This window comes from Oncorhynchus keta, chromosome 8, assembly GCF_023373465.1.
Source record: "Oncorhynchus keta strain PuntledgeMale-10-30-2019 chromosome 8, Oket_V2, whole genome shotgun sequence".
Taxonomy (NCBI): domain Eukaryota; kingdom Metazoa; phylum Chordata; class Actinopteri; order Salmoniformes; family Salmonidae; genus Oncorhynchus; species Oncorhynchus keta.
This window is the reverse complement of record NC_068428.1, coordinates 838,642-866,371: the sequence shown is the minus strand read 5'-3', so window position 1 is coordinate 866,371 and position 27,730 is coordinate 838,642. Positions and strand designations below refer to the sequence as shown.

General features: G+C 41.1%; 2 protein-coding genes across 4 annotated transcripts in view; one reads left to right on the top strand and one right to left on the bottom strand.

The window, feature by feature from the left end:
• The first annotated feature begins 45 nt into the window (after positions 1 to 45).
• LOC118386651 (synaptotagmin-like protein 3) lies at positions 46 to 26,319 on the top strand. Of its 2 annotated transcripts, none has more exons than XM_035774366.2 (16): positions 46 to 113; positions 7,022 to 7,596; positions 7,910 to 8,125; positions 8,441 to 8,508; positions 18,964 to 19,015; positions 19,766 to 19,832; positions 19,914 to 19,992; positions 20,340 to 20,461; positions 20,808 to 20,930; positions 21,232 to 21,404; positions 21,949 to 22,051; positions 22,183 to 22,350; positions 22,477 to 22,585; positions 22,711 to 22,816; positions 23,168 to 23,373; positions 25,193 to 26,319. In XM_035774366.2, exons 2-16 carry the CDS (start codon positions 7,499 to 7,501, stop codon positions 25,282 to 25,284), a joined length of 1,782 nt encoding a protein of 593 aa, XP_035630259.1. In that variant the 5' UTR covers positions 46 to 113; positions 7,022 to 7,498; the 3' UTR covers positions 25,285 to 26,319. The 2 variants fall into 2 exon arrangements, with proteins under 2 accessions (XP_035630259.1, XP_035630258.1); XM_035774365.2 differs by having other exon boundaries at positions 86 to 200.
• The window catches only part of LOC118386650 (radixin-like), a 56,056-nt gene continuing 54,052 nt past the window's right edge, over positions 25,727 to 27,730 (bottom strand). For both annotated transcript variants that reach the window (XM_035774362.2, XM_035774361.2), the window contains exon 15: positions 25,727 to 27,654. In XM_035774362.2, coding sequence (XP_035630255.1) covers positions 27,490 to 27,654 — 165 coding nt within the window. In that variant the 3' untranslated portion in view covers positions 25,727 to 27,489. The remainder of the gene's footprint in view (positions 27,655 to 27,730) is intronic.

Below are 27,730 nucleotides of genomic sequence, written 5' to 3'. Positions count from 1 at the left end.
AGGAAGGAAGGAAGCGGAAAGTGACGTTTTTTTTCCACTGTTGCCTTGATTGCCTCTTCATAAGAATTTGTCTCTCTCAGGGTGACCACTCATAAGCACAACGCTGCACTGAGGTAAGACCCTGTCTTCGTCTGACTCACTTTCTGGGGGAGATGCTGTTTTAGGAGGACACGGTTCATGTAGCTGGTAACTGTTCTTCAGTAAGTGCCACCATTGATTTTCATTGTTAGATTATTATTATTATTGTTGTTAGATTATAATTTTATGGATAAAATAAAGAAACTAGCGTATTCCTTGAGGTGAACTCCTCAGCTTGGTAGTATGCTTAAACTTTGCTGTGTGATGATTAGGAGTCAATCCTTCCAGTGGCATCCACAGTTTAGGCCTATTGATTGACTGTCATTCCTGTGTATTTCGTTACTGTAATGTGTAGTAGTACGCTATAAAGAGGTACATGACCTACAGTATCTTAAAGGGCAAGGATTTGTCTTACTGGCTGTGAGCATTGTTTGACATTTAATTTTATTCTCAATCTGGTGCAAAGCAATGCATAGATTTCTATTGTGCTTGTTAAATTTATCACTTTGTGTCGTCAAAATCACACCATTAAATATCTCCATTGTCCTACTAAACACTTTAAGCATGCTAGCGATCAATCATTTCAATGGGGGAAAGGATTGACTATTTTATTGAATGGTAGGTTACTATTAGGTATCAGATGTTTCCGTTGTCTAGCGTACACAGAGATCAATGACCATAGTTCTGTATGAGTGTTGAGTGAATGTTATCATTGTAAATGTATGTGGAAATATGGGGGTTATCTGCGAAGCTCACAAAGGACGCTGCAGCGGAAAGCTGACCAGAACTGCCTCAGCTGACCAAACACGAGCAGTACCAGACAGGTCAAACAGTCACAACACAGTCACAAAGCTCTGTGTTTGGACTGTGTGACCAGACAATAGGTACAGACTTTGAGATCAAAGAGCTTTCAATGGTGATGAGGCAATGGTTAACTAAGGGTCAAACAGAGACAGACTATACTGCGCTAGGAGCTTTCTCTTGTGTGAGAAACAGTGTTGGGATCAATTCCATTTCCCCAGTGGGAAATTAGTGAATTGAAAAGGAATTTCCCCCAACCCTGGGTGAGAAATGCAACCTATTCCGAAGGATCTTTATTTGGTATCTGTGATGATCTGTGAATATGCAGAAAGGGTGGAGTCCTCTGTTGCTATGTACATCTCTTTGGCAGAGTTGAGTGGTGCCTGTATTGGTTAGTAGGGCTTCAGGGCTTCCAGGAAACATCTATCTGCTAGGGAAATGTGTCAGAGGGCCCCATTTGAATTTAGTGCAGTTCTCACAGCAGACAGACGGACAGACACACACACACACACAGAGTCAGGTGTACCCTTACTGTCACTACTGTGGTGGTATGCGATCGGGTCACTGTCACTTCTGGGAAGTCATCATCCCCGTTTAACCACACTTAAGCTGAATCATGGTGGTCTAACTTGTGCTTGTATTCATGAAATGAGTGCATTTCACCATGACAGCTGAAATGTAAGTCAGAAACTGACTGACATTTGCCATTCAAATTTAGCACTGCCAATGGCATTGAAGTCAGACTAAAGCAGGGGCTCCCAAGTTTTCTTTGCCCTCGACCCCATTTTGAAATCAGAAAATTATTGCGACCCAGACCATGTGAAAAAGTATGTAATTAACAGACAGTTTACTTTTTTACGTGTGTCTATGGCAGTCAATTGAAAACATTCTAACAGTACTTCTGATCGTCTTCTCAACTCAGCATCACATACGTTTATTGTGGGGCTATGAGAGTCATTTGCAAATGAGTCTGACATAATGTCTCTTTCCACCACCAATGAGATGGTGGGTGTGCTTGATGCATGTCAAGTCAGAACTTCACAAAGTTAGGGGACGTGGTCGACAGCGCATCTCTGCAGTCACATCCGGCCTTGGATCGATATTTAGTTTTAATGTAGACGAGCACAGAATCCAGCTTCACACAGATATGAGCTGGCGAAGTGTAGCCTACCATGAGATTGATGTTGCTTTCAAGACCATTGGGAATTCTGAGGTCAAATCATGGCTTTAGAGCTCTAGAAACAGGCCAGAGTTCCCGAATTTGGAATTCTGAGTTGGATGACCTTTCAAAACAATCTTCCCAGTCAGAGCTTGTTTCTTTCCGAGTTCCTAGTTGTCTTGTACACACTAAAGTCGGAAGTTTGAGATTTCCCAGTTCCCAGTTCCGAGTTCCCAGGTGTCTTGAACTCTGCATTAATGATCAGAGAGAGACGGCAGGGTATTCCCTTTGAGTCAGGAACCAAAACTCCTTCGTAATGACCCGAGAATTCATTGTCTACAGCATTTGGTCACATGACAGCTTGATCAACTGTTCGATTTCACTTACCAGCATGTCAACCGAACTAGGATCACAGTCAAACAAATTGGGAAGTAGTTCCCAAAGTGCTCTTCCAAGCATTAGAGGTGAGCAGTCATTACTCTTGCGGGACACATACTGATGCTGTTTTCTGTTATTTTCTTTTCATTAAACAGAAAGTCAACCAAGTCTTTATTTATTTATTTACATCCATTGTGAATGACAACCGTTCATCTATCAATGCAAAAAATTATTCCAACACTCCCCTTCAATAACCACCAAGCCTCGGTGTGAAATAGAACATTGTCATGCTCTGATCTCATATCGCCACATAGTTTTGCTAACAGGCGTAGATCCATTTGGAGAGCATAAGCTGGAGAGTTTTTGAGTCGTTCAGTCAGTTTCCTCCTAACAGTGTTATCTGACAAAGGTACTGATGTGAGTTTCTGTACCTCTACATACACATTGTTTTCACCAGGGGTACAACTTTGGTTTAAGAAGTGGGGGGGGACATCATTTTTCCGCTCGGAGACGTCCGCATGGTCCTAAACTACACCTTTGCCTCGTTTTGTATCACATTCCAATGATAAAATTGGGGGGGACAAAAATGCAATTTCAGAATGTGTGTGGGGGGGGCCATGTCCCCAGTGAAAGTTGTGCCCCTGGTTTTAACCATATCATTTGCAGCGGTGATATCAAAGTCTCTGCAATAGTGTGTGGTTTCATAGCGTAGCAGGCATAGCCATTCACCGTGGGAATGATTCAAGAGCAACTGGCAAGTACGGCCTTTTCCCATGATCTAAAGGCACTCTCTGGTTGAATTGTATCTTTTAGATTTGAACCATTTTCATTTAGACTTTTAAGGTTAACCACATTACAATGATTCTGAGATACAACAATTATATTTTTAAGAGAATGCCAAGAGTGTGCAAAACTGTCAAGGCAAATGGTGGCTACTTTGAAGAATAAAAAAAATCTCAAATTTGTTTAACACTCTTTTGTTAACTACACGATTCCATATGTGTTATTTCAAAGTTTTGATTTCTTCACTATTATTCTACAAATTTGTGGCAAAATGGCTTAAGGACAACAAAGTCAAGGTATTGGAGTGGCCATCACAAAGCTCTGACCTCAATCCCGTAGAAAATGTGTGGGCAAAACTGGAAAAGCATGTGTGAGCAAGGAGGCCAACAAACCTGATTCAGTTACACCATCTCTGTCACGAGGAATGGGCCAAAAATCACCCAATTTATTGTAGGAAGCTTGTGGAAGGCTACCCAAAACGTTTGACCAGAGTTAAACAATGTAAAAGCAATGCTACCAAATACTAATTGAGTGTATGTAAACCTCTGACCCACTGGGAATGTGATGAAAGAAATAAAATCTATCTTTAGCATTTCACATTTTTTAAATAAAGTGGTGATCCTAACTGACCTAAGACAGGGAATTTTTCTTAGGATTAAATGTCAGGAATTGTGAAAAACTGAATTTGAATGTATTTGGCTAAGGTGTATGTTGTTATATATAGTTATATATAGTGCATTCAGAAAGTGCATTTCAGACCCCTTCACTTTTTCCACATTTTGTTACTTTACAGCCTTATTCTAAAATGGATTATATAACTTTTTTTCCCTCGTCAATCTACGCACAATACCCCATAATGACAAAGTGAAAACAGGTGTTTTGAAATGTTTGCAGATGTATTAAAAAACAGAAATACCTTATTTACATAACTATTCAGAACTTCTGCTATGAGACTTGAAATTGAGCTCTGGTGTATCCTGTTCCATTAATCATCCTTTATATGCTGCTACAACTTGATTGGAGTCCACCTGTGGCATATTCAATTGATTGGACATGATTGGGAAAGGCACACACCAGTGCATGTCAGAGCAAAAACAAAGCCATGCGGTCGGAAGAATTGGCCGCACAGATCTGGGGAAGGGTACCAACACATTTCTACAGCATTGAAGGTCTCCAAGAGCACAGTGGCCTCCATCATTCTTAAATGGAATCATTTCTTAAATGGAATCATTTCTTAAATGGAATCATCTAGAGCTGGTCACCTGGCCAAACTGAGCAATCAGGGGAGAAGGGCCTTGGTCAGGGTGGTGACCAAGAACCCAATGGTCACTCTGACAGAGCTCCAGAGTACCTCTGTGGAGATGGGAGAACCTTCCAGAAGGACAACCATCTCTGCAGCACTCCACCAATCAGTTCCTTTATGGTAGAGTGGCCAGACGGAAGCTACTCCTTAGTAAAAGGCACATGACAGCCCTCTTGGAGTTTGTCAAAAGGCACCTTTTGGTCTTTTAGATGATTAGAAACAAGGTCTGATGAAACCAAGATTGAACTCTTTGGCCTGAATGCTATGTGTCACGTCTGGAGGAAACCCGGCACGGCTCATCACCTGGCCAATACCATCCCTACAGTTGAAGCGTGGTGGTGGCAGCATCATGCTGTTGGGAGGTTTTTCAGCGGCATGGACTGGGAGACTAGTCAGGATCGAGGGAAAGATGAACGGAGCAAAGTACATCATGATCCTTGATGAAAACCTGCTCAACAATGCTCAGGGCCTCAGACTGGGCGAAGGGTTATTGTTCCAACAGGACTATTTTTTTCACCTTTATTTAACCAGGTAGGCAAGTTGAGAACAAGTTCTCATTTACAATTGCGACCTGGCCAAGATAAAGCAAAGCAGTGCAACACACAACGACACAGAGTTACACATGAAGTAAAACAAACATACAGTCAATAATACAGTATAAACAAGTCTATATACGATGTGAGCAAATGAGGTGAGATAAGGGAGGTAAAGGCAAAAAAAGGCCATGGTGGCAAAGTAAATACAATATAGCAAGTAAAACACTGGAATGGTAGATTTGCAATGGAATAATGTGCAAAGTAGAAATAAAAATAATGGGGTGCAAGGGAGCAAAATTAATTCATTAATTAAATACAATAGGGAAAGAGGTAGTTGTTTGGGCTAAATTATAGGTGGGCTATGTACAGGTGCAGTAATCTGTGAGCTGCTCTGACAGTTGGTGCTTAAAGCTAGTGAGGGAGATGTGTTTCCAGTTTCAGATTTTTGTAGTTCGTTCCAGTCATTGGAAGGAGAGGCGGCCAAAGAAAGAATTGGTTTTGGGGGTGACTAGAGAGATATATCTGCTGGAGCGTGTGCTACAGGTGGGAGATGCTATGGTGACCAGCGAGCTGAGATAAGGGGGGACTTTACCTAGCAGGGTCTTGTAGATGACATGGAGCCAGTGGGTTTGGCGACGAGTATGAAGCGAGGGCCAGCCAACGAGAGCGTACAGGTCGCAATGGTGGGTAGTATAAGGGGCTTTGGTGACAAAACGGATTGCACTGTGATAGACTGCATCCAATTTGTTGTGTAGGGTATTGGAGGCTATTTTGTAAATGACGAGGATTGTTAGGATGGTCAGTTTTACACGGGTATGTTTGGCAGCATGAGTGAAGGATGCTTTGTTGCGAAATAGGAAGCCAATTCTATATTTAACTTTGGATTGTTCAAACCCTCGAGCTGACAAGGTACTAATTTGTCGTTCTGCCCCTGAACAGGCAGTTAACCCACTGTTTCTAGGCCATCATTGAAAATAAGAATTTATTCTTAACTGACTTGCCTAGTTAAATAAAGGTAAAACATTCAAATAAATTGTCTTGAAACATTTAAATAATGCTCAATCATTAAACATGATTTGATAGAAGTAAACAAAGCTGCTACTGGTTTGTTACACGCTCTCTGCTACAGCCTTTAAAGGCCTATTTGACCACTGATGGACAAAATGCAGCCTGCCTTTATAACTAGTCAGTCTCCTGTTCACTCCCTCTCTGAGACATAAGGATAAAGCTTCCCAAATGGAACCCTATTCCCTATACAGTGCACTTATTTTGAATAGGGCCCATATGGCTCTGTGAACAAGTGAACAATGCAGGGAATAGGGTGCCATTTGGGACATAAAGACACTGCTGCTTCCCCTTTGGGCCCTAATCACATTTGACACTGATTGTTTACAGTGGCCCTCTGCTGCCCTGGAAAATGGCAGAGACAGACCTTTATCTACCAACACAGGGTGGCATCCAGTCACTGATAAGCTCTTTCCCCCTTTCTCTCCATACTTCACATCCCCACTTCCAAACAAAAATATACTCGCTCTGAGAAAATAAAATAGATGCATCAGTCATTAATAATGCAGCGGTTGGCATTTGGTTGACGTGTGTGAGTGTGTGTGTGTGTGTGTGTGTGGTCCTGCTTTGGGCTGCCTTCAATGAAGCATTGCTACAGTACTGTAACAGCGGTAGGCAGCTTGCTGTGAGAGGAGCGTTCTGGGCCCTGTGGCCGGACCAAATGTGATTTACTATTCTGAGCAAAGCACTGTGACTTTGACGTCGTCGGAGGAAATGAATGTACGGGAGTCGGGAGGAAGGGCGAGATACGTTCAATTGGTTATCAAATGAGTCTGATACTGCAGCACTTTCTATGCACAGCATCTAATTCTAAAGTATATCATATGCCATTGTATTTCATTGTTCTGCCTTAGTGAGTGGGCCGTTATTGGGAGGACTACAATGACTGACTGACTGGTTGCTCTTTTCTTGTCCTAGTGAGCAAAGTGTACATCAGTCATCGGACTTTGAGAAGAGGATCCCTGCAACTATATAGGTCAAAGTTTACGCTCCCTGTCTGTCACTCTTTAGATGGGTGCAACACTATGGAGGGGCTAGAGAGCAGCACGTAAGAGGTTGGCCGGGTCACCGGAGCAGAAACATTGAGGACCAATCCATATTGAGGTCTGTGATGCGAAGCGGAGAGAGCTTCTGTGAATATTGTGACGGAAGATGGGATGTCTTTGACTGTGCAGCGAAATGAGCATGACCTTCATTCTGCCCTGAGTCTAGTAACAAGTGAAGACTTTGTCCAGCTTGTAGAAGCATCCGGTACCTAATAGAAAGAAACAGAAGGGGGAACAAAGGGAGGACAGAGAAGGAGAGACTGGAGAGGTAGAGTGTGGACGAGAGAAGAAGAAAAAGAAGAATAGTACAGAGTGGAAGTGAGAGAGAGAAAGAGACCCATTTTTCAAGATGGATCTGAGTCTGCTCAAGGCTCTGGAACGAGAGAAGGTTCTAGAGGTTCTTCAGAGGGACAGACTTCTGCGCAGCACGGAGGAGGACAGGATCAGGTAAACAATATTATTCACATTGCTTAAGCCAAGTGTTTCACATTTACTGCATGAACACTGTACAACAACTCCTCTTTGAGGGGTTTTCAGGATCTGTGGAGACTGTGACAATAACAGTGATGCCCCTCAAAATGGGATTCATAGTTGTTGTTTTATGGTTTATTAGAAATTATGAATACAATCTGAATGAATGCAGCGAAGCAGCTACTTCAACAATGTACAGAAAATACGGATGTAAAGAGGACTGTAAGTACAGTTGTTAAAGCACTGCCGTTGCTACTGTAACTCCACCTGCCACCATCTGCTTTTACAGGAGGCTGAAGATAGAACTACAGGACATCCGGAGGAAAGGTGCAAAGAGTTTTGCCCGGCAATACAGCGAGAGGACGTGCGCCCGTTGTCAGAGGCCACTGGGCAAGTTATGGAACTCGGGCGCTGTGTGCCGAGGCTGCAGTCACCGCATCTGCAACAAGTGCCGCGTGGGCGTGTCCATGCTGGACTGGAAGTGCACCGTCTGCCACGCCTACAGGTAGGACGCATGTCAATGCCATAACATAGATGTCCTGTCAGCGCCGTAACATGTAACACTTTTATGTTGTTACTATAACATATACCTTTATGTTAGTGCAATAGCATACACTGTCGTGCCAGTGCCATAACATAGAATGTCAGCACTATAACCGTGGTTGACTGTGACATTGACTAACATTTTTATTGTTGTAATCCTCTAATCCTTATCAATGATTAAGGCGTTTTAACTTATTAAGACAATTAACTGACAAAAGGTACAGTATTTCCTTTGTAGTCTAAACAAAGATTAATTAATCTAAAATCCACTTCTCAGAGAGGTGAAGTTCAGGTCTGGGGAGTGGTTTGTAGAAGAGAGGGCCAAGAAATTTCCACCTGATGCAGGTTTGTTTCCTATGCTCCTCACGTGCCCCATTCACTCCTAATTAATATGCATGAATCACTCGTAAATAATATTCCTTATATTTTTTTTAAATACAGCTATACAATACTTGTTAAATAATACCTCATACAGGAATATATATTTTCAGTTGTTTGCTTAGTGATCTTCTACATCAGCTGACTTTGACTAAATAATGCATTGTTGCTTCTCTGCTACGACATTGCCTGGGAGAGTGGGAGAAAGTCCATAACAGCAATATTAAATTGTGCGTGTACTCAGTGCTGTTTCTAGACATATGCAACATACAGTGCCTTCGGAAAGTATTCACACCAAAATACTTTTTCCACATTGTGTTGTGTTACAGCCTGAATTTAAAATGTATTAAATTCTGTTTATTTTTTGTCACTGGCCTACCCCATAAAGTCAAAGAGGAATTTGTTGTGGTAATTTCCTGTTTTACTAAATGAGGAGAGTTTGCGAACCACACACAAGTCAAGAGTTATTTAAACTTAATCTGTAATTATATGAGCTTCACCATAGCCCTGTGACTCTCAGATCAATTCAGTGTCTATAAATTAATTCTGAGAGTGTCAACATAATGGCAACTGAGATCTTTTATAGCAAAGATCCACCCCTCTCAACTTACATGACAAACTACAGATCTCAGGAACTCTTCACAAAGTGCCTTTTACTTAAAAAAGGAGTATCCCATAGCCAGATAGCATTAGCTATAAATTATCGTTCAGTTTGGTCTCTAAAACGAGATTCTAATCTCGTTCTTGGTACTTCATGGTACCAAGACATTTCCTTGCTATCTGAAATGCTCTTTGGGCTTTATTGGCCAAAGACATCGTAAATCTCCTCTGTCAGTGCTATCTCATAGAGGCCCATCCTCAGTGGAACACACGCAATATTCTGTCGAATAAAACAACCATTCTAATGCAATACAAAGATTATAAAATAATCTTACAAGCACTATAACATAATCTTGCAATTTTCCACGACATCTCCCCATCACATGGTTTAACAGATACATTCACATATGAAGACAATGTTCAATTCTGACTTCTTCCTTTCTGATATTCTGCATATTACCAGACATATAAAAGACAAGCCTGACCTCTCTCCTCTCTGGGCCCCAAGTGACTTTTCCCACATAAGCATATTTATGAAAGTAGATAAAACATCTTATTTATCAATGTTACCTAACTAATTCTGAATCAGCTACGACAAATGATGTTTTTCTGAATTTGTACAAATTTATGAAAAAGTGCTTAAAAGTCACATAATAAGTTGTATGGACTCACTCTGTGTGCAACAATAGTGTATTACATGATTTTTTGAATGACTACCTCATCTCCGTACCCCACACATACAATTATTTGTTAGGTCCCTTAGTCGAGCAGTGAATTTCAAACACAGTTTCAACCACAAAGGTCAGGGAGTTTTCCAATGCAAAGAAGGACACCTATTAGTAGATGGGTACAAATAGAAAAACAGACATAGAATATCCCTTTGAGCATGAAGAATTTTTAATTACTCTTTGGATGGTGTCTCAATACACCCAGTCACTACAAAGGAAACCGCTCAGGGATTTCAGCATGAAGCATGGTGACTTTAAAACAGTTATAGAGTTGAATGACTGTGATGGGAGGAAATTGAGGATGGATCAACAACACTGTAGTTACTCCACATTACTAACCTAATTGACAGAGTGAAAAGAAGGAAGCCTGTACAGAATAAAACATATTCCAAAGCATGCATCCTGTTTGCAAGAAGGCACTAAAGTAATACATTTTTTAAAATGTGGCAAAGCGATGCACTTTTTGTCCTGAATACAAAGCGTTGCTAGCTGCTTATCAAGTTTGCTGGGTTTTCTTGAGGGCCTGAACGCATACCGCGACGCGCTCTGGAACTGCGAGGATTAATAGCGTAACCTATGTTGCTACCATGACAATGACCAAAACCCGTGGGAGTACCGTTGAAGACAATGGTGTCACATGTGAAGGATCTTTTAAACACAAGCAGTTGTTACAACAACAAGAAAATAGCTTGAATTGTTGTGTCCAAATACTGGTGTCGACTAGTAAACTAATAAAAGAATGGATGACATGACCAAAGAGGTCCAAGACCTGAAGAACAGTTTGCAGTTCCTCCACGGTCAGCTCGATGAGTTTAAACAGAATGGCAAGATTACAACAGTCTGTAAGTCATTGAGAGAGGATATCAGTTCTGTATGTGAATCCATGATAACAATGACAGAGAAATCAGATTATGTCGAGGGGCAATCAAGTTGGAACAATGGTGTTGAGACATGAGACCTGGACAGAGTCTGAGGACAAAGTGAGGGAAATGATCTTGGAGAAACTGAAGATGGACCACAGGAAGATTTAGGTGGAGATTCTTGAAATCAATAACTTGTTAATTAACATCAGACAACATTAATATATTAGCCATTTCTCACTTAGGTAATTCATTTGATGTTACAGCAGTAGCAGTACAAGGATATAACATCTCTAGAAGACACAGGAATGCTTATGAGAGAAGTGTTGCTATATATATATATTCAGAGCCATATCCCTGTAAAACTGAGAGAAGATCTCATGTCAAGTGTTATTGAAGTTGTGTGTTTGCAGGTTCACCTGGCGCATCTAAAGACTTTTCTTTTGGGGTGTTGCTATATAGGCCACCAAATGAATGTGTGAAATGCTTGATAGTATATGTGATGTAAACAGAGAAGTCTACTTTCTCAGGGACCTGAATATAGACTGGTTTTCATCAAGCTGTCCACTCAAGAGGAAACTTCTCACCGCAACTAGTGCCTGTAATCTGGTAAAAGGTATTAATCAACCTACCAGGGTATTTACTAACACTACAGGAACAAGATCATCCACATGTATTGATCACATGTTTACTAATACTGTAGAACTTTGATCTAAAGCTGTATCCGTCCGTACCCATTGGATGAAGTGATCACAATATGGTGGCTATATCCAGGAAAGTCAAAGTTCCAAAAGCTAGGCCTAAAATAGTGTATAGGACATCATACAAAATATTTTGCTGTGACTCTTCTGTGGATGATGAAATTACTTCTTATAATTATTGATAAACATGCACCTGTTAAGAAACTGACTGTCAGAACTGTTAAGGCTCCAAGGATTGATGAGGAATTGAAAGACCGTATGGTTGAAAGAGATGGGGCAAAAGGAGTGGCTAAGTCTAGCTGCACATCTAACTGGTTGACTTACTGCAAATTGAGACATTTTGTGACTTAAACCTCTTGAGACGAGGGGGCAGTATTTTGATGTTTGGATGAAAAACGTACCCAAATAAAACTGCCTATTTCTCAGGCCCAGAGACTACAATATGCATGTAATTGGCAGATTAGGATAGAAAACACTCTAAAGTTTCCCAAACTGTCAAAATATTGTCTGTGAGTATAACAGAACTGATATTGCAGGCAAAACCCTGAGGAAAATCCAACCCGGACGTGCTGTTTTTCCTGAAATACTCTGTTTCATAGCCTGCCTTCGCTCCATTTGAAAGGATATCAAACAGATTCCTTTCCCTATGGCTTCCACATGGTGTGAACAGTCTTTTGACATAGTGTCAGGCTTTTCTTCTGAAAAATTAGCGAGAATGATCACATTGCGTCAGTGGATAGCTGGGTGTCCTTAGATTTTTGCATGCGCTAGCAGCTTGGAGCAGACCTTTTCTCTCTCTCTCCTATTGAAAAAGCTACCGTCCGGTTTAAATATTATCGATTATTTATTGTAAAAACTACCTGAGGATTGATTATAAAAAAACGTTTGACATGTTTCTACGAACTTTACGGATACTATTTGAAATTTTCGTCTGCCCGTCGTGACCTGCACGAGACTGTGGATTACTCAACGAAACGCGCCAACCAAATGGAGGTTTTTGGATATAAAAATAATCTTTATCGAACAAAACAAACATTTATTGTGTAACTGGGAGTCTCGTGAGTGCAAACATCCGAAGATCATCAAAGATAAGCGATTCATTTGATTGCTTTTCTGACTTTTGTGACCAATCTACTTTGCTGCTAGCTGTTTGTAATGTTTTGTCTGCTGAGAGAGCTGTCCTAACATAAACGCTTGGTTTGCTTTCGCTGTAAAGCTTTTTTGAAATCTGACACGCCAGGTGGATTAACAACAAGCTAAACTGTGTTTTGCTATATTGCACTTGTGATTTCATGAAAATTAAATATTTTTAGTAATTTAAATTTGGCGCTCTGCAATTCAGCGGATGTTGACGAAAATGATCCCGCTAAAGAGCCAAGAAGTTAACTTAAAATAAGAAACTGTATTAGGAAGCTGAGGTCAATTATATAAAGAACGATGGGAAAAACTTGGAGTACTTTCAATGAAATTAGGTTCAGAAAGATGAAATCAGATGGCATATTCATCACAAAACCATTTCATGTTGCCAATTATTTTGGGTAAACTTAGGAGGGAATGCCAACAACGAATCATACTCATGCATAAAAAAAACAAATAATGAAAGAAAAGCATTGTAAGTTTGATTTTTGTAGTTAGTGTGGAGAGGTGGGAAAATTATTGTTATTGATCAATAATGAGAAACCTCCTGGCATTGACAACATAGATGGAAAGCTACTGAGGATGGTAGGAGGGTCTACAGAGTCAGCTATCTGTCAAATCTTTAATCTGACCCTAGAGGTAAAAAAAATTGTCCTCAGGCCTGGAGGGAAGCCAAAGTCATTCCACTACCCAGGAGTAGTTAAGCTACCTTTACTGGTTCTAACAGCAGACCTATCAGCTTGCTGCCAGCTCTTAGCAAACTGTTGGAAAAATTGGCAATGCTATTTCTCTGTAAACAAATTAAAAACAGACTTTCAGCATGCTTAAAACTTCTTATGGCTTGAATCCCGCTAACGGGATCGATATGACAACAGCCAGTGAAAGTGCAGGGCGCCAAATTGAAAAAAAAAACAGAAATCTCATTATTAAAATTCCTCAAACATAGAAATATTTTACACCATTTTAAAGATACACTTCTTGTGACTAGGGGGCAGTATTTTCATTTTTGGAAAAATAATGTTTCTGTAGTAAACGGGATATTTTGTCAGGACAAGATGCTAGAATATGCATATAATTGACAGCTTAGGATAGAAAACACTCTAAAGTTTCCAAAACTGTAAAAATATTGTCTGTGAGTATAACAGAACTGATATTGCAGGCGAAAGCCTGAGAAAAATCCAATCCGGAAGTGACTCATCTTTTGAAAGCTCTGCGTTCCAATGCGTCCTAATCCCACCTCAGTGTCCGATTTCAAATAAGCTTTACGGCGAAAGCACCACAAACGATTATGTCACAAAAACACACACAGCCATTTTCCAGCCAAAGAGAGGAGTCAAAAAAAGCAGAAATAGAGATAAAATGAATCACTAACCTTTGATGATCTTCATCAGATAGGACTTCATGTTACACAATACATGTATGTTTTGTTCAATAAAGTTCATATACAAAAATCTGAGTTTACATTGGTGCGTTATGTTTAGTAGTTCCAAAACATCCAGGGATTTTGCAGAGAGCCACATCAATTTACAGAAATACTCATTATAAACATTGATAAAAGATACAACTATTAGGCATGGAATTATAGATACACTTCTCCTTATTGCAACCGCTGTGTCAGATTTCTAAAAAGCTTTACCGTAAAAGCACACCATGCAATAATCAGATTACAGTGCTCAGACAACATATCAAGCCATACAGATATCCGCCATGTTGTGGAGTCAACAGAAGTCAGAAATAACATTATAAATATTCACTTACCTTTGATGATCTGCATCAGAATGCACTCCCAGAAATCCCAGTTCCACAATAAATGTTTGATTTGTTCGATAACGTCCATAATTTATGTCCAAAAACCTTCTTTTTGTTCGCATTTAGCCCAGTAATCCAAATTCATGACGCGCGAGCAGACGAAAATTCAAAAAGCTCCGTTACAGTCCGTAGAAACATGTCAAATGAAGTATAGAATCAATCTTTAGGAAGTTTTTAACATAAATCTTCAATAATGTTCCAACTGGAGAATTCCTTTGTCTTCGGAAATGCAATGGAACGCAAGCTAACTCTCACGTGAACGCGTGTGATCAGCTCATGCCACTCTGCCAGACCACTGACTCATTCAGCTCCCATTCCCCCCTCCTTCACAGTAGAAGCATCAAACAAGGTTCTAAAGACTGTTGACATCTAGTGGAAGCCTTAGGAAGTGCAATTTGACCTCAGACACTGTATATTCGATTGGCAAAGAGTTGAAAAACTACAAACCTCAGATTTCCCACTTCCTTGTTGGATTTTTTTCTCAGGTTTTTGCCTGCCATATGAGTTCTGTTATACTCACAGAGATCATTCAAACAGTTTTAGAAACTTCAGAGTTTTTTCTATCCGAATATAATAATAACATGCATATATTAGCAACTGGGCCTGAGTAGCAGGCAGTTTACTCTGGGCACCTTATTCATCCAAGCTACTCAATACTGCCCCCAGCCATAAGAAGTTTAACTTCTTTGCGTCGAGCAATCCCGTACCGGGAGCGTAATCATAGCCTCAAGCTCATTACCATAACGCAACATTAACTATTCATGAAAATCGCAAATGAAATGAAAGAAATATATTCACTCACAAGCTTAGCCTTTTGTTAACAACACTGTCATCTCAGATTTTCAAAATGTGCTTTTCAACCATAGCTACACAAGCATTTGTGTAAGAGTATTGATAGCTAGCATAGCATTAAGCCTAGCATTCAGCAGGCAACATTTTCACAAATACAAGAAAATCATTCAAATAAAATAATTTACCTTTGAAAAACTTTGGATGTTTTCAATGAGGAGACTCTCAGTTAGATAGCAAATGTTCAGTTTTTCCAAAAAATATTATTTGTGTAGGAGAAATCGTTCCGTTTTGTTCATCACTTTTGGCTAAGAAAAACCCCCGAAAATTCAGTCATTACAACGCCAAACTTTTTTCCAAATTAACTCCATAATATTGACAGAAACATGGCAAACGTTGTTTAGAATCAATCCTCAAGGTGTTTTTCACATATCTATTCGATGATAAATCATTCGTGGCAGTTGGGTTTCTCCTCTGGAGCAAATGGAAAAATGCACGCAGCTGGAGATTACGCAATAATTTCGACGGAGGACACCAAGCGGAGGGCACCTGGTAAATGTAGTCAAATCAAATCAAATTGTATTTGTCACATACACATAGTTAGCAGATGTTAATGCGGGTGTAGCGAAATGCTTGTGCTTCTAGTTCTGACAATGCAGTAATAACCAACAAGTAATCTAGCTAACAATTCCAAAACTACTACCTTATAGACACAAGTGTAAGGGGATAAAGAATATGTACATAAAGATATATGAATGAGTGATGGTACAGAGCGGCATCGGCAAGATACAGTAGATGGTATTGAGTGCAGTATATACATATGAGATGAGTATGTAAACAAAGTGGCATAGTTAAAGTGGCTAGTGATACATGTATTACATAAGGATGCAGTAGATGATATAGAGTACAGTATATACGTATACATATGAGATGAATAATGTAGGGTATGTAAACATTATATTAGGTAGTATTGTTTAAAGTGGCTAGTGATATATTTTACATCATTTCTCATCAATTCCCATTATTAAAGTGGCTGGAGTTGAGTCAGTGTGTTGGCAGCAGCCACTCAATGTTAGTGGTGGCTGTTTAACAGTCTGATGACCTTGAGATAGAAGCTGTTTTTCAGTCTCTCAGTCCCAGCTTTGATACACCTGTACTGACCTCGCCTTCTGGATGATAGTGGCTCGGGTGGTTGTTGTCCTTGATGATCTTTATGGCCTTCCTGTGACATCAGGTGGTGTAGGTGTCCTGGAGGGCAGGTAGTTTGCCCCCGGTGATGCGTTGTGCAGACCTCACTACCCTCTGGAGAGCTTTACGGTTGTGGGCGGAGCAGTTGCCGTACCAGGCGGTGATACAGCTTGACAGGATGCTCTCGATTGTGCATCTGTAGAAGTTTCTGAGTGCTTTTGTTGACAAGCCAAATTTCTTCAGCCTCCTGAGGTTGCTGCGCCTTCTTCACGATGCTGTCTGTGTGGGTGGACCAATTCAGTTTGTCTGTGATGTGTACGTCGAGGAACTTAAAACTTACTACCCTCTCCACTACTGTTCCATTGATGTTCCCTCTGCAGTCCACAATCATGTCCTTAGTTTTGTTGATGTTGAGTGTGAGGTTATTTTCCTGACACCACACTCCGAGGGCCCTAATTCTCCTCCTGACTTCCGGCGCCGACAGAGATGGCCGCCTCGCTTCGCGTTCCTAGGAAACTATGGAGTTCTTTTTTTTTACGTGTTATTTCTTACATTGGTACCCCAGGTCATCTTAGGTTTCATTACATACAGTCGAGAAGAACTACTGAACATAAGAGCAGCGTCAACTCACCATCAGTACGACCAAGAATATGACTTTCGCGAAGCGGATCCTGTGTTCTGCCTTTCACCCAGGACAACGGAATGGATCCCAGCCGGCGACCCCAAAAAACGACTTCGTAAAAGGGGAAAACGAAGCGGTCTTCTGGTCAGACTCCGGAGACGGGCACATCGTGCACCACTCCCTAGCATTCTCCTCGCCAATGTCCAGTCTCTTGACAACAAGGTTGATGAAATCCGAGCAAGGGTAGCATTCCAGAGGGACATCAGAGACTGTAACGTTCTTTGCTTCACGGAAACATGGCTCACTGGAGAGACGCTATCAGAGTCGGTGCAGCCAGCTGGTTTCTCCACGCATCGCGCCGACAGAAACAGACATCTTTCTGGTAAGAAGAGGGGCGGGGGCGTATGCTTCATGGTTAACGTGACGTGGTGCTGCCACAACAACATACATACAGGAACTCAAGTCCTTCTGTTCACCTGATTTAGAATTCCTCTTATGGTCAATCTTCCAATGATATGCCTACAAATACGTCACAATGCTGCAGACACCTTGGGGAAACGACAGAAAGTGTATGCTCATTCCTGGCGCATTCACAGCCATATCAGGAGACATTGGAACACAGCGCCTTCAAAATCTGGGCCATTTCCTGTTTGAAATTTCATCTTGGTTTCGCCTGTAGCATCAGTTCTGTGGCACTCACAGATAATATCTTTGCAGTTTTGGAAACGTCAGAGTGTTTTCTTTCCAAAGCTGTCAATTATATACATAGTCGAGCATCTTTTCGTGACAAAATATCTTGTTTAAAACGGGAACGTTTTTTCATCCAAAAATTAAAAGAGCGCCCCCTATATCGAAGAAGTTAAAGAGAAACTCAACATGCACTGCAATGACACAAATGACTGATGATTGGTTGAAATAAATTGATAAGAACCTTATTGGAGCCGTGCTGTTAGATTTCAGTGCAGCCTTTGATATTATTGACCATAACACATGTGTTTTCTCAACAACAGGTTAAGGTTTAACAGCCTCTGCCATATTGTGGATTCAGAGCTATCTATCTAATAGAACTCAGAGGGTTTTCTTTAATGCAAGCTTCTCTAATGTCAAACATGTAAAGTGTGGTGTACCACAGTGCAGCTCTCTGGGGCCTCTACTCTTTTCTATTTTTACCAATGACCTTCAACTGGCATTAAACAAAGCATGTGTGTCCATGTATGCTGATGATTCAACCATATACGCATTAGCAACCACAGCTAATGAAGTCAATTAATCCATTTTGGAATGGGTGGCCGGTAATAAACTGGTCCTGAACATCTCTAAAACTAAGAGGATTGTATTAGGTACAAGCCATTCCCTCAGTTCTAGACCTCAGCTAAATCTGCTAATGAACGGTCTGGCTGTTGAACAAGTTGAGGAGACTAAATTACTTGGCGTTACCTTAGATTGTAAACTGTCATGGTGAAAACATATAGATTCAATGGTTGTTCTACTTGAAAATCTATGAGAAGACCTCAAAATGACTGTCTAGCAATGATCAACAACCAATTTGACAGAGCTGTAAGAATGTTGTAAAGTATATTGGGCAAATGTAGCACAATCCAGACAGACACACAGCTGTAATAGCTGCCAAAGGTGATTCTAACACGTACTAACTCAGGAGGTTGAATACTTAGACATAGTGGTGTTTTATAAAAAATACAACAATAATTGTTAAGACCATTGACTAAAAAAAGAAAAATCCATTTTAATCCCACTTTGTAACACAACAAAATGTGGAAAAATTCAAGGGGTATGAATACTTTCTGAAGGCACTGTAAGTGTTGTTTAGGGCCCTGCAGAAAAATGAGTAGAACTGCATGAAATTAATTTTAAAATTGCTAAATGTTCTCTCTGTCCCATGGCAAAATATGTAGAATTGCAGAAAATGATAGAAACAGCCCTGTGTGGACTACTGTTGGAAGCTATAGCAATATTCTAATACTTTACAGATATGCATGAGACTATTGGGGAGAAACTACTGAAGTCCTACCAGAGGTTGAGGTAAGTTGATGAGCGGTCTTAATTGATTCATTTACACAAATGTATTCTATGCTGCTGTATTATGTGACCGTACAGTCTGGAAGACTGAAGATATAGACACAGATAGATGCAGATATGTACACAGAGGATACCAAATATTAGGAGCACCTTCCCCTTTTGCCTTGGGCATGGACTCTACGAAAGCATTCCACAGGGATGCTGGCCCATGTTGTCTCCAATGCTTGCCACAATTGTGTCAAGTTGGCTGGATGTCCTTTGGGTTGTGGACCATTTTTGATACACACGGGGAGACTGTTGAGCGTGAAAAACCCAGCAGCATTGCAGTTCCTGACACAAATTGGTGCGCCTGGCGCCTACTACCGTGCCCCGTTCAAAGGCACTTAAATATTTTGTCTTGCCCATTCACCCTCTGAATGGCACACAGACACATCTCAATTGTCTCAAGACTTAAAAATCCTTCTTTAACTTGTTTAACCTTCATCTACACTAATTGAAGTGGATTTAACAAGTGACATCAATAAGGCATCATAACTTTCATCTGGATTCACCTGGACTTACTATGTCTTGGAAAGAGCAGGTGTTCTTAATGTTTTGTGAACTCAGTGTACATGACCAATAATTAAAAACATGTCATTTCATTAGAAATTGGTGGGAAAACAGTGCATGTTATGGATAGGGGCAGGTGAAAACAATGAATACGGTGTCATATAAACTGTAAATTGCATTCTCTGTGTGCGTTTCATTTTCTAGTCATATAGCAGTCGTGCCGCCAACCCCTCCACCCTATTACGACGGTCTATCCGTTAGCAGATCAGGGGTAAGGATCCGTTTCATAAACCACAATTCTGATTTGGTCTGTCAAATGTGTTATCAATAATTGTGATTTGATGATGTCTAGGGACTGAATAACTCCTTGAAAAAACCCTTCACCAAGTCTATGGAGGGTCTGATGGTTTCCCTCACCAGCCACATGAGAAGTAAGTGATCCTGTTCAGTATCGACGGAGGTCTCTGGCAGAACAAGGCGTTTCATATATATTTGAATATGTGTTGGCTAATTTGAAGTACATCTTGGAGAGAAAGAAAGGATCCAATAAAGGATGTCAAAACAGCGACACATTTCCTCTGAAAGTTATCACAAAACGTATCTTCATGTTGATAAGCTATCCTTATGCATAGTCATGGTGCTAAGGAAACTGCACCTAGGCAACGAGATAAGGTGTGATATTTATGGTGTGGCTTGTTCACAAGCAGCACGTCAGAAGTGCTACATTATGTATGGAGACGGTCTGTGTGTGTTATTTATCCTACCTTTCGGGTTCCAGGGTTCTCCAGATCACAGGAGGATGTGCGAGTGGAACAGGATCGGCTTACAGTGTACAATAGACGGGGGCATAGTGCTGGCCAGAAAAGCCTCTCTGACACGAACATCAACAAATCCACCAATGTAAGAGAAACCAAATAAAAATCAACCCCTCAACTGTGTGTAAAAGTATTACACTCTGATGTCAGAGTCCACATAAAAGAGGTAAAGCAAAGAGACCCCACTACATGTGAGTGAGAAATTTATCATATTATGACACTGACAATTATTTCAGACAGGAGAGACTTTAGGAAAACAACAACTGTAGCAACACCTTGTGACCTTATCAAGAGGCTCAAGCATCTTGGTGTACTGCCTCAGATGTTGGACTGATTCCCAGGTTAAAGTCCTGGTGGTGCTACCCCCGAATTCACCACAATATGACTAAAAAGTGTGCAATTTATAACAGACACAACTTCTCTCCTCACAGCTAACCAAAGGCCCCAGTCTTCCCAACCTGTTCAGGAAGAGCCGGAATGACGACCAAAGCGGTTCCTCATCGGAGGCTGATGAGGACATTTCCCTCGGCGCAGAGTACTTAGGGGGAAAGAGGGTCAGTTGAGTGGCTTGATGATGAAGAGAGAGAAATTAAGATGAAACCTTGCGACATAGCAGCTTATGCAAAACATCCTGTAGCTTCACAATTCCTTTGACATTTGATCAGATACCGATTGTTGTGACTGTTTGTTATGTGGTTACCAAGTCTTTTTCATATCTTGCAAATCTGGCAGAGAAGCGAGAGAGGAATACATCCAAAACATCTGCATGCTTAATTACAGAATAGACCTGCATAGTCTATCTGCTGTCATAGCGTTCTTTTAAGGCTGTAATGTGACATTTGATCTGTATTACAGGGCAGTAGTGCTAGTAGCACTGGTACAGACTGTGATCTCTCGGAGATCAGCAGTGTGATGGGAGAGCTAGAGCTCGCCATCGCCTTCAACGACATCACTTCCTGCCTGGAGATCACAATCTGCGGCTGCAGAAACTTGGCCTATGGAGATCTCAAAAGGAAGAAGTGTAATCCGTAAGCAGTATTACTCAATACACTTGTTCAGGGTTTCCCAAACTCAGTCCTGGGCAACACCACCCCCCACCCCTGGGTGCACGTTTTGGTTTTTGACCTAGCACTACACAGCTGATTCAGATAATCAAAGTTTGTTGTTGAGTTGGTTATTTGAATCAGCTGTGTAGTAATAGGGCAAAAACCAAAACGTGCACCCAGGGGGGGCCCCAGTACCGAGTTTGGGAAACCCTGCACTAGATCATAGAAATGACAGGAGACTGGTGAGGGGAGGACGGCTCATAATAATGGATGGAACGGAGCGAATGGAATGGCATTGTGTGCTTGATGTATTTGATACCATTGCCCTGATTTTGCTCCAGCCATTACCATGAGCCTGTCCTCCCCAATTAATGGGCCTACCCATCATGGGAAAGTTGACTTGAATGGGGAGGCCCATTCTAGTAATTCTATGCCTATGATACCAGATTATTACTCTCTAGTGTATTGTGAACCATTAGCATATTATATCTCCTTATCTTGTACTGTATGTCACCTTCATGGGAAGGTATGTAAAGGTGTATCTACTGCCGGAGAAGTCTCAGAGCACCAAACTGAAGACGACTGTCAAGAGGAACACGACGGATCCCATTTATAATGAAGTTTTACAGGTAAGGAGAAAAATCTCTGTCATATTCATTAGGAAACATTACAAAATATATTCGAAATAGTGAAATAGTCTGCACTGTTAAGGAATCCCCTGTATTTCACCCACCAATGTGTTGTATTCCCTGTTACACAGTGCCAGATGGAGCGCCCCCTGTTGTGCAGGAGTACTCTGCAGGTGTCTGTGTGGCACTCTGGGACTCTGAAGAAGGTGTTTCTGGGAGAGGTTCTCGTCCCTCTGGAGGGGTGGATGTTTGAGGAGAGCAACACCCAGGGCTCCAGCTGGTACCCCCTGTGTCCCAAGGTAGGCTATAACGGCTGATCATTAAGCAATGTTCACAAAATACCCTTTGATATCTCTATAAATAAATGTATTTAAAACGGTTAGCAGTGTTGGTTAGGGGGGTATGTCTCTTCTCTCTCTCTATAGCCCGAGAGCCCAGAAAGGAGTAGAGTAGAGCAGGATACAGCAGGAGAACTCCTGGTCAGAGTGAAGTTCAGCTCCATGTCCCAGCTGTCCTGGGTTTGCCACACAGATGGTAGGCTGGCTCTCTACAATTCATTGCCTCACACACTTGGTGCTGTACAATGTGTTTTTACAGCAGTAGGGGTCAGATGATCCCTTATATTGAAATTAGCTTGTTTTCTTTCTTTCTCCACACAGAGGTTCACATTGGACCACATGACGTTGGCCAACTGACTGTTCTCGTCACTGGTGTCAAAAACCTACCCACTAAAGCAAACAGCTGTCAGAACACCTATGTTAAAGGGTAAATATATGACTAGTGTGTGGGTTTGCTGGGGTGCGATATTGTTGTGTGTGTACTGGTGTATTTTTGTTTCTACTTATGTGTGTTCATCTACTATACAGTTAGGTGTGTGTGTGTGTGTGTGTGTGTGTGTGTGTGTGTTTGGAGAGTTAAACAAGGAAATGTCTCAGTCGTGGGGACATTTCCGACATCCCAATGAGGAAACAAGCTATTTTAAGTTTACAATTAGGTTTAGAATTGAGGTTAGCGTAAGGGTTTAGTGGTTAGGTTTAGGAATTAGGTTGAGTTAGAGGAAATAGGATTTTGAGGATAGAACAAAATGTTTTTATCTATATATTGTGTGTTTTTTAGGTGCTTGACTCTCCCCGGGTCCAGGGAGCTGGTCCAGAGGACCCCTGTCCTGAAGAAGAAGCCCAGTCCAGAGTGGTCTCACCAGCTGCTCTTCAGCAGGGTCACACCTTACGACCTCCAGATCTGCACTCTGGAGCTGGACCTCTGGAACCATATCCCCTTCACCTTCTCAGACCGTCTCCTGGGCTGGGTTAGAATGGAAGCTGGTAAGATGACTACCTGTCTGTCAATGACTGTTTTACCTTTACAGTTATACAGTAGATTTGAATCAGTTTGCATGAAAATGAAAGGGCCTAACTGGAAAGATTTGACCAGGCCTATACAAGGGGATGAAATAGAATAGAAGTTACCAACTCCAGTTCTCCAAAATGTCAGACAGTCTGAGTCAAACATCAATGAGAATTGAATGAATCACACTAATAGAACTTTGAGAAAAGCCATCTGAGGAAACGGGTTTCACCTATTTCTTCAGGTATTGAGGCATCCCCCGCTCTCTCTGGGGAGTCTATGTAGAAAACTATGGGAGAATCTCAATTGCATACCGTGCATTCTGAAAGCGTTCAGACCCCTAGACTTTTATCCACATTATGTTACGTTACAGCCTTATTCTAAAATGGATTAGATTGATCCGGGAAAAAAAACTAATCTAAACACAATACCCCATAATGACAAAGCAAAAACAGTTTTTTAGAAATGTCTGCACATTTATCATAACTAAAAAACAGAAATATAACATTTACAGAAGTATTCACACCCTTTACACAGGAATCCCCTGAAGCACCTTTGGCAGTGATTAAAGCCTCGAGTTTTCTTGGGTATGACGGTGCAAGCTTTGGGGCGTTTCTCCCATTCTTCTATGCAGATCATCTCAAGCTCTGTCAGGTTGGATGGGGAGCATCGCTGCACAGCTATTTTCAAGTCTCTCCAGAGATGTTCGATCAGGTTCAAGTCCAGGCTCTGGCTGGGCCACTCGAGGACATTCAGAGACTTGTCCCGAAGCCACTCCTGTGTTGTCTTGGTTGTGTGCTTTGAGTTGTTGTCCTGTTGGAAGGTGAATCTTCACCCCAGTCTGAAGTCCTGAGCACTCTGGAACAGGTTTTCATCAAGGATCTCTCTGTACATTGCTCCGTTCATCTTTCCCATCCATCCTGACTAGTCTCCCAGTCCATGCCGCTGAAAAACATCCCCACAGCATTGTGCCAGGTTTCCTCCAGACATGGCGCTTTGCATTCAGGCCAAAGAGTTCAATCTTGGTTTCATCAGACCAGAAAATCTTTTCTCGTGGTTTGAGAGTCCTTTAGGTGCCTTTTGACAAACTCCAAGTGAGTGTCATGTGCCTTTTACTAAGGAGTGGCTTCCGTCTGGCCACTCTACCATAAACACCTGATTGGTGGAGTGCTGCAGAGCTAGTTGTCCTTCTCCAAGGTCCTCCCATCTCCACAGAGGAACTCTGACACAGAGATCATCCATTTCTTAGTCACCTCCCAGACCAAGGCCCTTCTCCCCTGATTGCCCAGTTTGGCCGGGTGGACAGCTCTAGACAGGTGTGTGCCTTTCCAAATCATGTCCAATCAATTGAAATTCCGTTGTAATTAGAGTCCACAAACAATGAAACTATGGAAACAGGATGCACCAGAGCTCCATTTCGAGGCTCATAGCAAAGGGTCTGAATACTGTTAAATTTCTATGAATTTACAAAAATGTATAAAAAAAATGTTTTTTGCTTGTGTAGATTGATGACATTTTTTAAAATCCATTTTAGAATAAGGCTGTAACGTAACAAAATGTGGAAAAAGTCAAGGGGTCTGAATACCTTTCGAATGCACTGTACCTCTTGCCTCTTTCTAAAAGCCCAGTGGATGAGGAAGCTAGAGGTCTTTCCCCTCTGACCTTCCCCAAAGGGTTTTGAGAAGGTGAGGAGAGAGGACGCGAGGAGTAGGCAATTGAGATTCTCCCGGTTTGTGAGAAGCTAGGAAGGACTGATGTCACTGACCTTGCACTCTCTGTTAACCTTGTGTCTCCCAGGGTCATCATGGCAACTGGTGCTGCAGATGCCCAACATGTGGCATGACTTCAGTTTACCCATGCAAGCCAATGTCAACAGCAGGAGAACATGATGTCAACAGAAAAGCCCATCGCCCCATATGAACAGTCTCAGTACATTAACATTAACGCTACCTTTAGCTCCATTTGCACTATCAGGCCTTCGCTCTGTGAAAGTCCCTCCAGTTAGATATTTACCTACCATTTGATGACTTATGCATTAAAGGGATGTTCCACTCAAAATGAAACCTATTATTTTTATGTTCAAAATACAACCCAACATGTTTTTTATACTTTCCTTGGGACATCGACAACAACTGAGGTGTGGGAAATCATGTTAGATTGTATTTTGAGTGGAATATGCCTTGTGCTTTAAGCATGCTCACCTTAATGCTTTAATGAGTCATTGTGAGGTGACTGTATACAAGTGTTTTTCATTTATTCCTTCCCTTAGTTTCTTCTTGTCCTTTCCATTTATGAGTTTGTTATAATAAAAAGGAACATTTGCCTCAAAGCTGTAATCATAATCTTTATTGCCAATATGTTGAACACCTCGTTATAAAATCCAGTTTAAATAAAGGACTGTGCATCGTCATCGGTTACAAGGTCAGTAAAAACTAGTCTAGTACACATCCAGAGAAAGGAGAGTCAATGGCACTTAAGCCTCTAGTGGGGTTACAACTACCAGCATGTGCTGAACTGGTTGAAATGTCATAACTTAATTTCAACTAGTTTCTGGTTGTAATGACATTGTTTCAACCAGTTTTGGGTGATGTCATAACATACTGACTAAAAACATGTCATCCTCACTTAAGAGTGACGTGATTGGGAACAAAAAGAAAAAAGGATCAACGTAAATGTTTTTGTATAAGCACAGTGCTCCTGGAGAATATGCATCTATGCCTCGGAAATTCTGCTCGCTACCGTGAACTGCATGGCAAAAATCTAAAGGTCCTATAGGATCTCCTTATCCTGATTTGCTGACATGCAACAGAATATTTAATTAAAGGCCCAGTGCAGTCAAAAGTGATTTCTCTGTGTTTCAAATATATAATTCCACAGAGGTTGGAATAATACTGTGAAAATGATAATACCCTTTTAGTGTGAAAGCAGTTTGAAAAGACCATCTGAAATGTCAGCCTATTTTGGTGGGATGGAGTCTTTCCATGGTGACATCACCAAGCAGTACATTAGTTAATAGACCAATAAGAAAGTGTTCCAAACCAAAAGCTGGTTTTCGGTCTCCACTCAGACCACTCCCAGACAGTCCTAGCAAAATTGTTGCTTGAGAAATTGATCTTTGAAGCTATTTTTGACCATATTCATTTAAAACAGTCAATTGATACCCAGAAAAAAATTTATAGAGATTTTTTAAAAATATCCAATTAAGAAAAAAAAGTTATACTATACAAATAAATCTCTTTAATTTAATGATCTAAAAGAAAACCTTATGAAACAATTATTTTGGTCGATATAGAACCTTTGATACATATAAAATGTTCTCATGATCATTAGAATAGCAAAAATATACAAACCAAGATTAAATTATCCATATACCGTATAAATATTAAACTATTCATGATTTGCAAGCTACTGTATACCAATATTAAACATAAATGAAGTGTTCAAAATATAATGGAAAAACAGAACATAGTACACTTTTCTGAGAGTAAGAGGAAAAGTTTCATCATACTGTATTTTACCCTTTCTGAGTGGTCCCTTTGAAAAACAACATATTGCCCTTTTTCAACATTCCACAGCATTTAAGAAACATCAAAAGCGAGGGTTTAGTCCCACTACTCATCATCGCACCTTTGGTTAAAAACAATGGTGATTGATTTGATCGCATCAAATTACATACAATCAAAACACAAAGAAGATTTGTTATGCTAAAAGGAAAGAAGATTTGGCACTAGTAAGTTCTCTTACAAGACTTTGAAAAGCCCCCCCCCCCTGCCTGACAGTTTATTAAAGAAGTTAGGGAGCTAAGGAGTAACTACTGTAGTAAAAGTGGCGATGCAGATGTGTGTCACTCACTCTTTATACTGCTCTTGAAGGTGTGATGAATTCACTAATGTAAGTCGCTCTGGATAAGGACGTCTGCTAAATGACTAAAATGTCAAATGTTTGTGCACTCAGGTACATGTGTGTCTGTCTCTGTGTCTGCATGTGTGTGTGTGTGTCTGCATGTGCGTGTAGCAGTGGAGGGATTAGTTCAGACACTAATCACAAAGGGTATGTGGCTGTGAGGCCCTCGTGGCCTAGGGAAAAGGGCCCTCTTATAAGGCCTCAAACTCGTCGATTCTCTGCTTGGTGTTGCCTGATCGGATCTGCCGCAGGGTCTTGTACTTGTCCCGGCCGGCGCGCACATTCTCTGTGTGGAGCAGGTCGTTCTGGGTATGCTTAGTGTCGTCACGCGCCTGGGCCAGCTCCGAGCTCAGGGCCTACAACGAGGAATAAGTCAACAAGAAGTAAACAAGGGAGGAACAAACCAAGGAATACTTTAAGTCAACAAGAGGA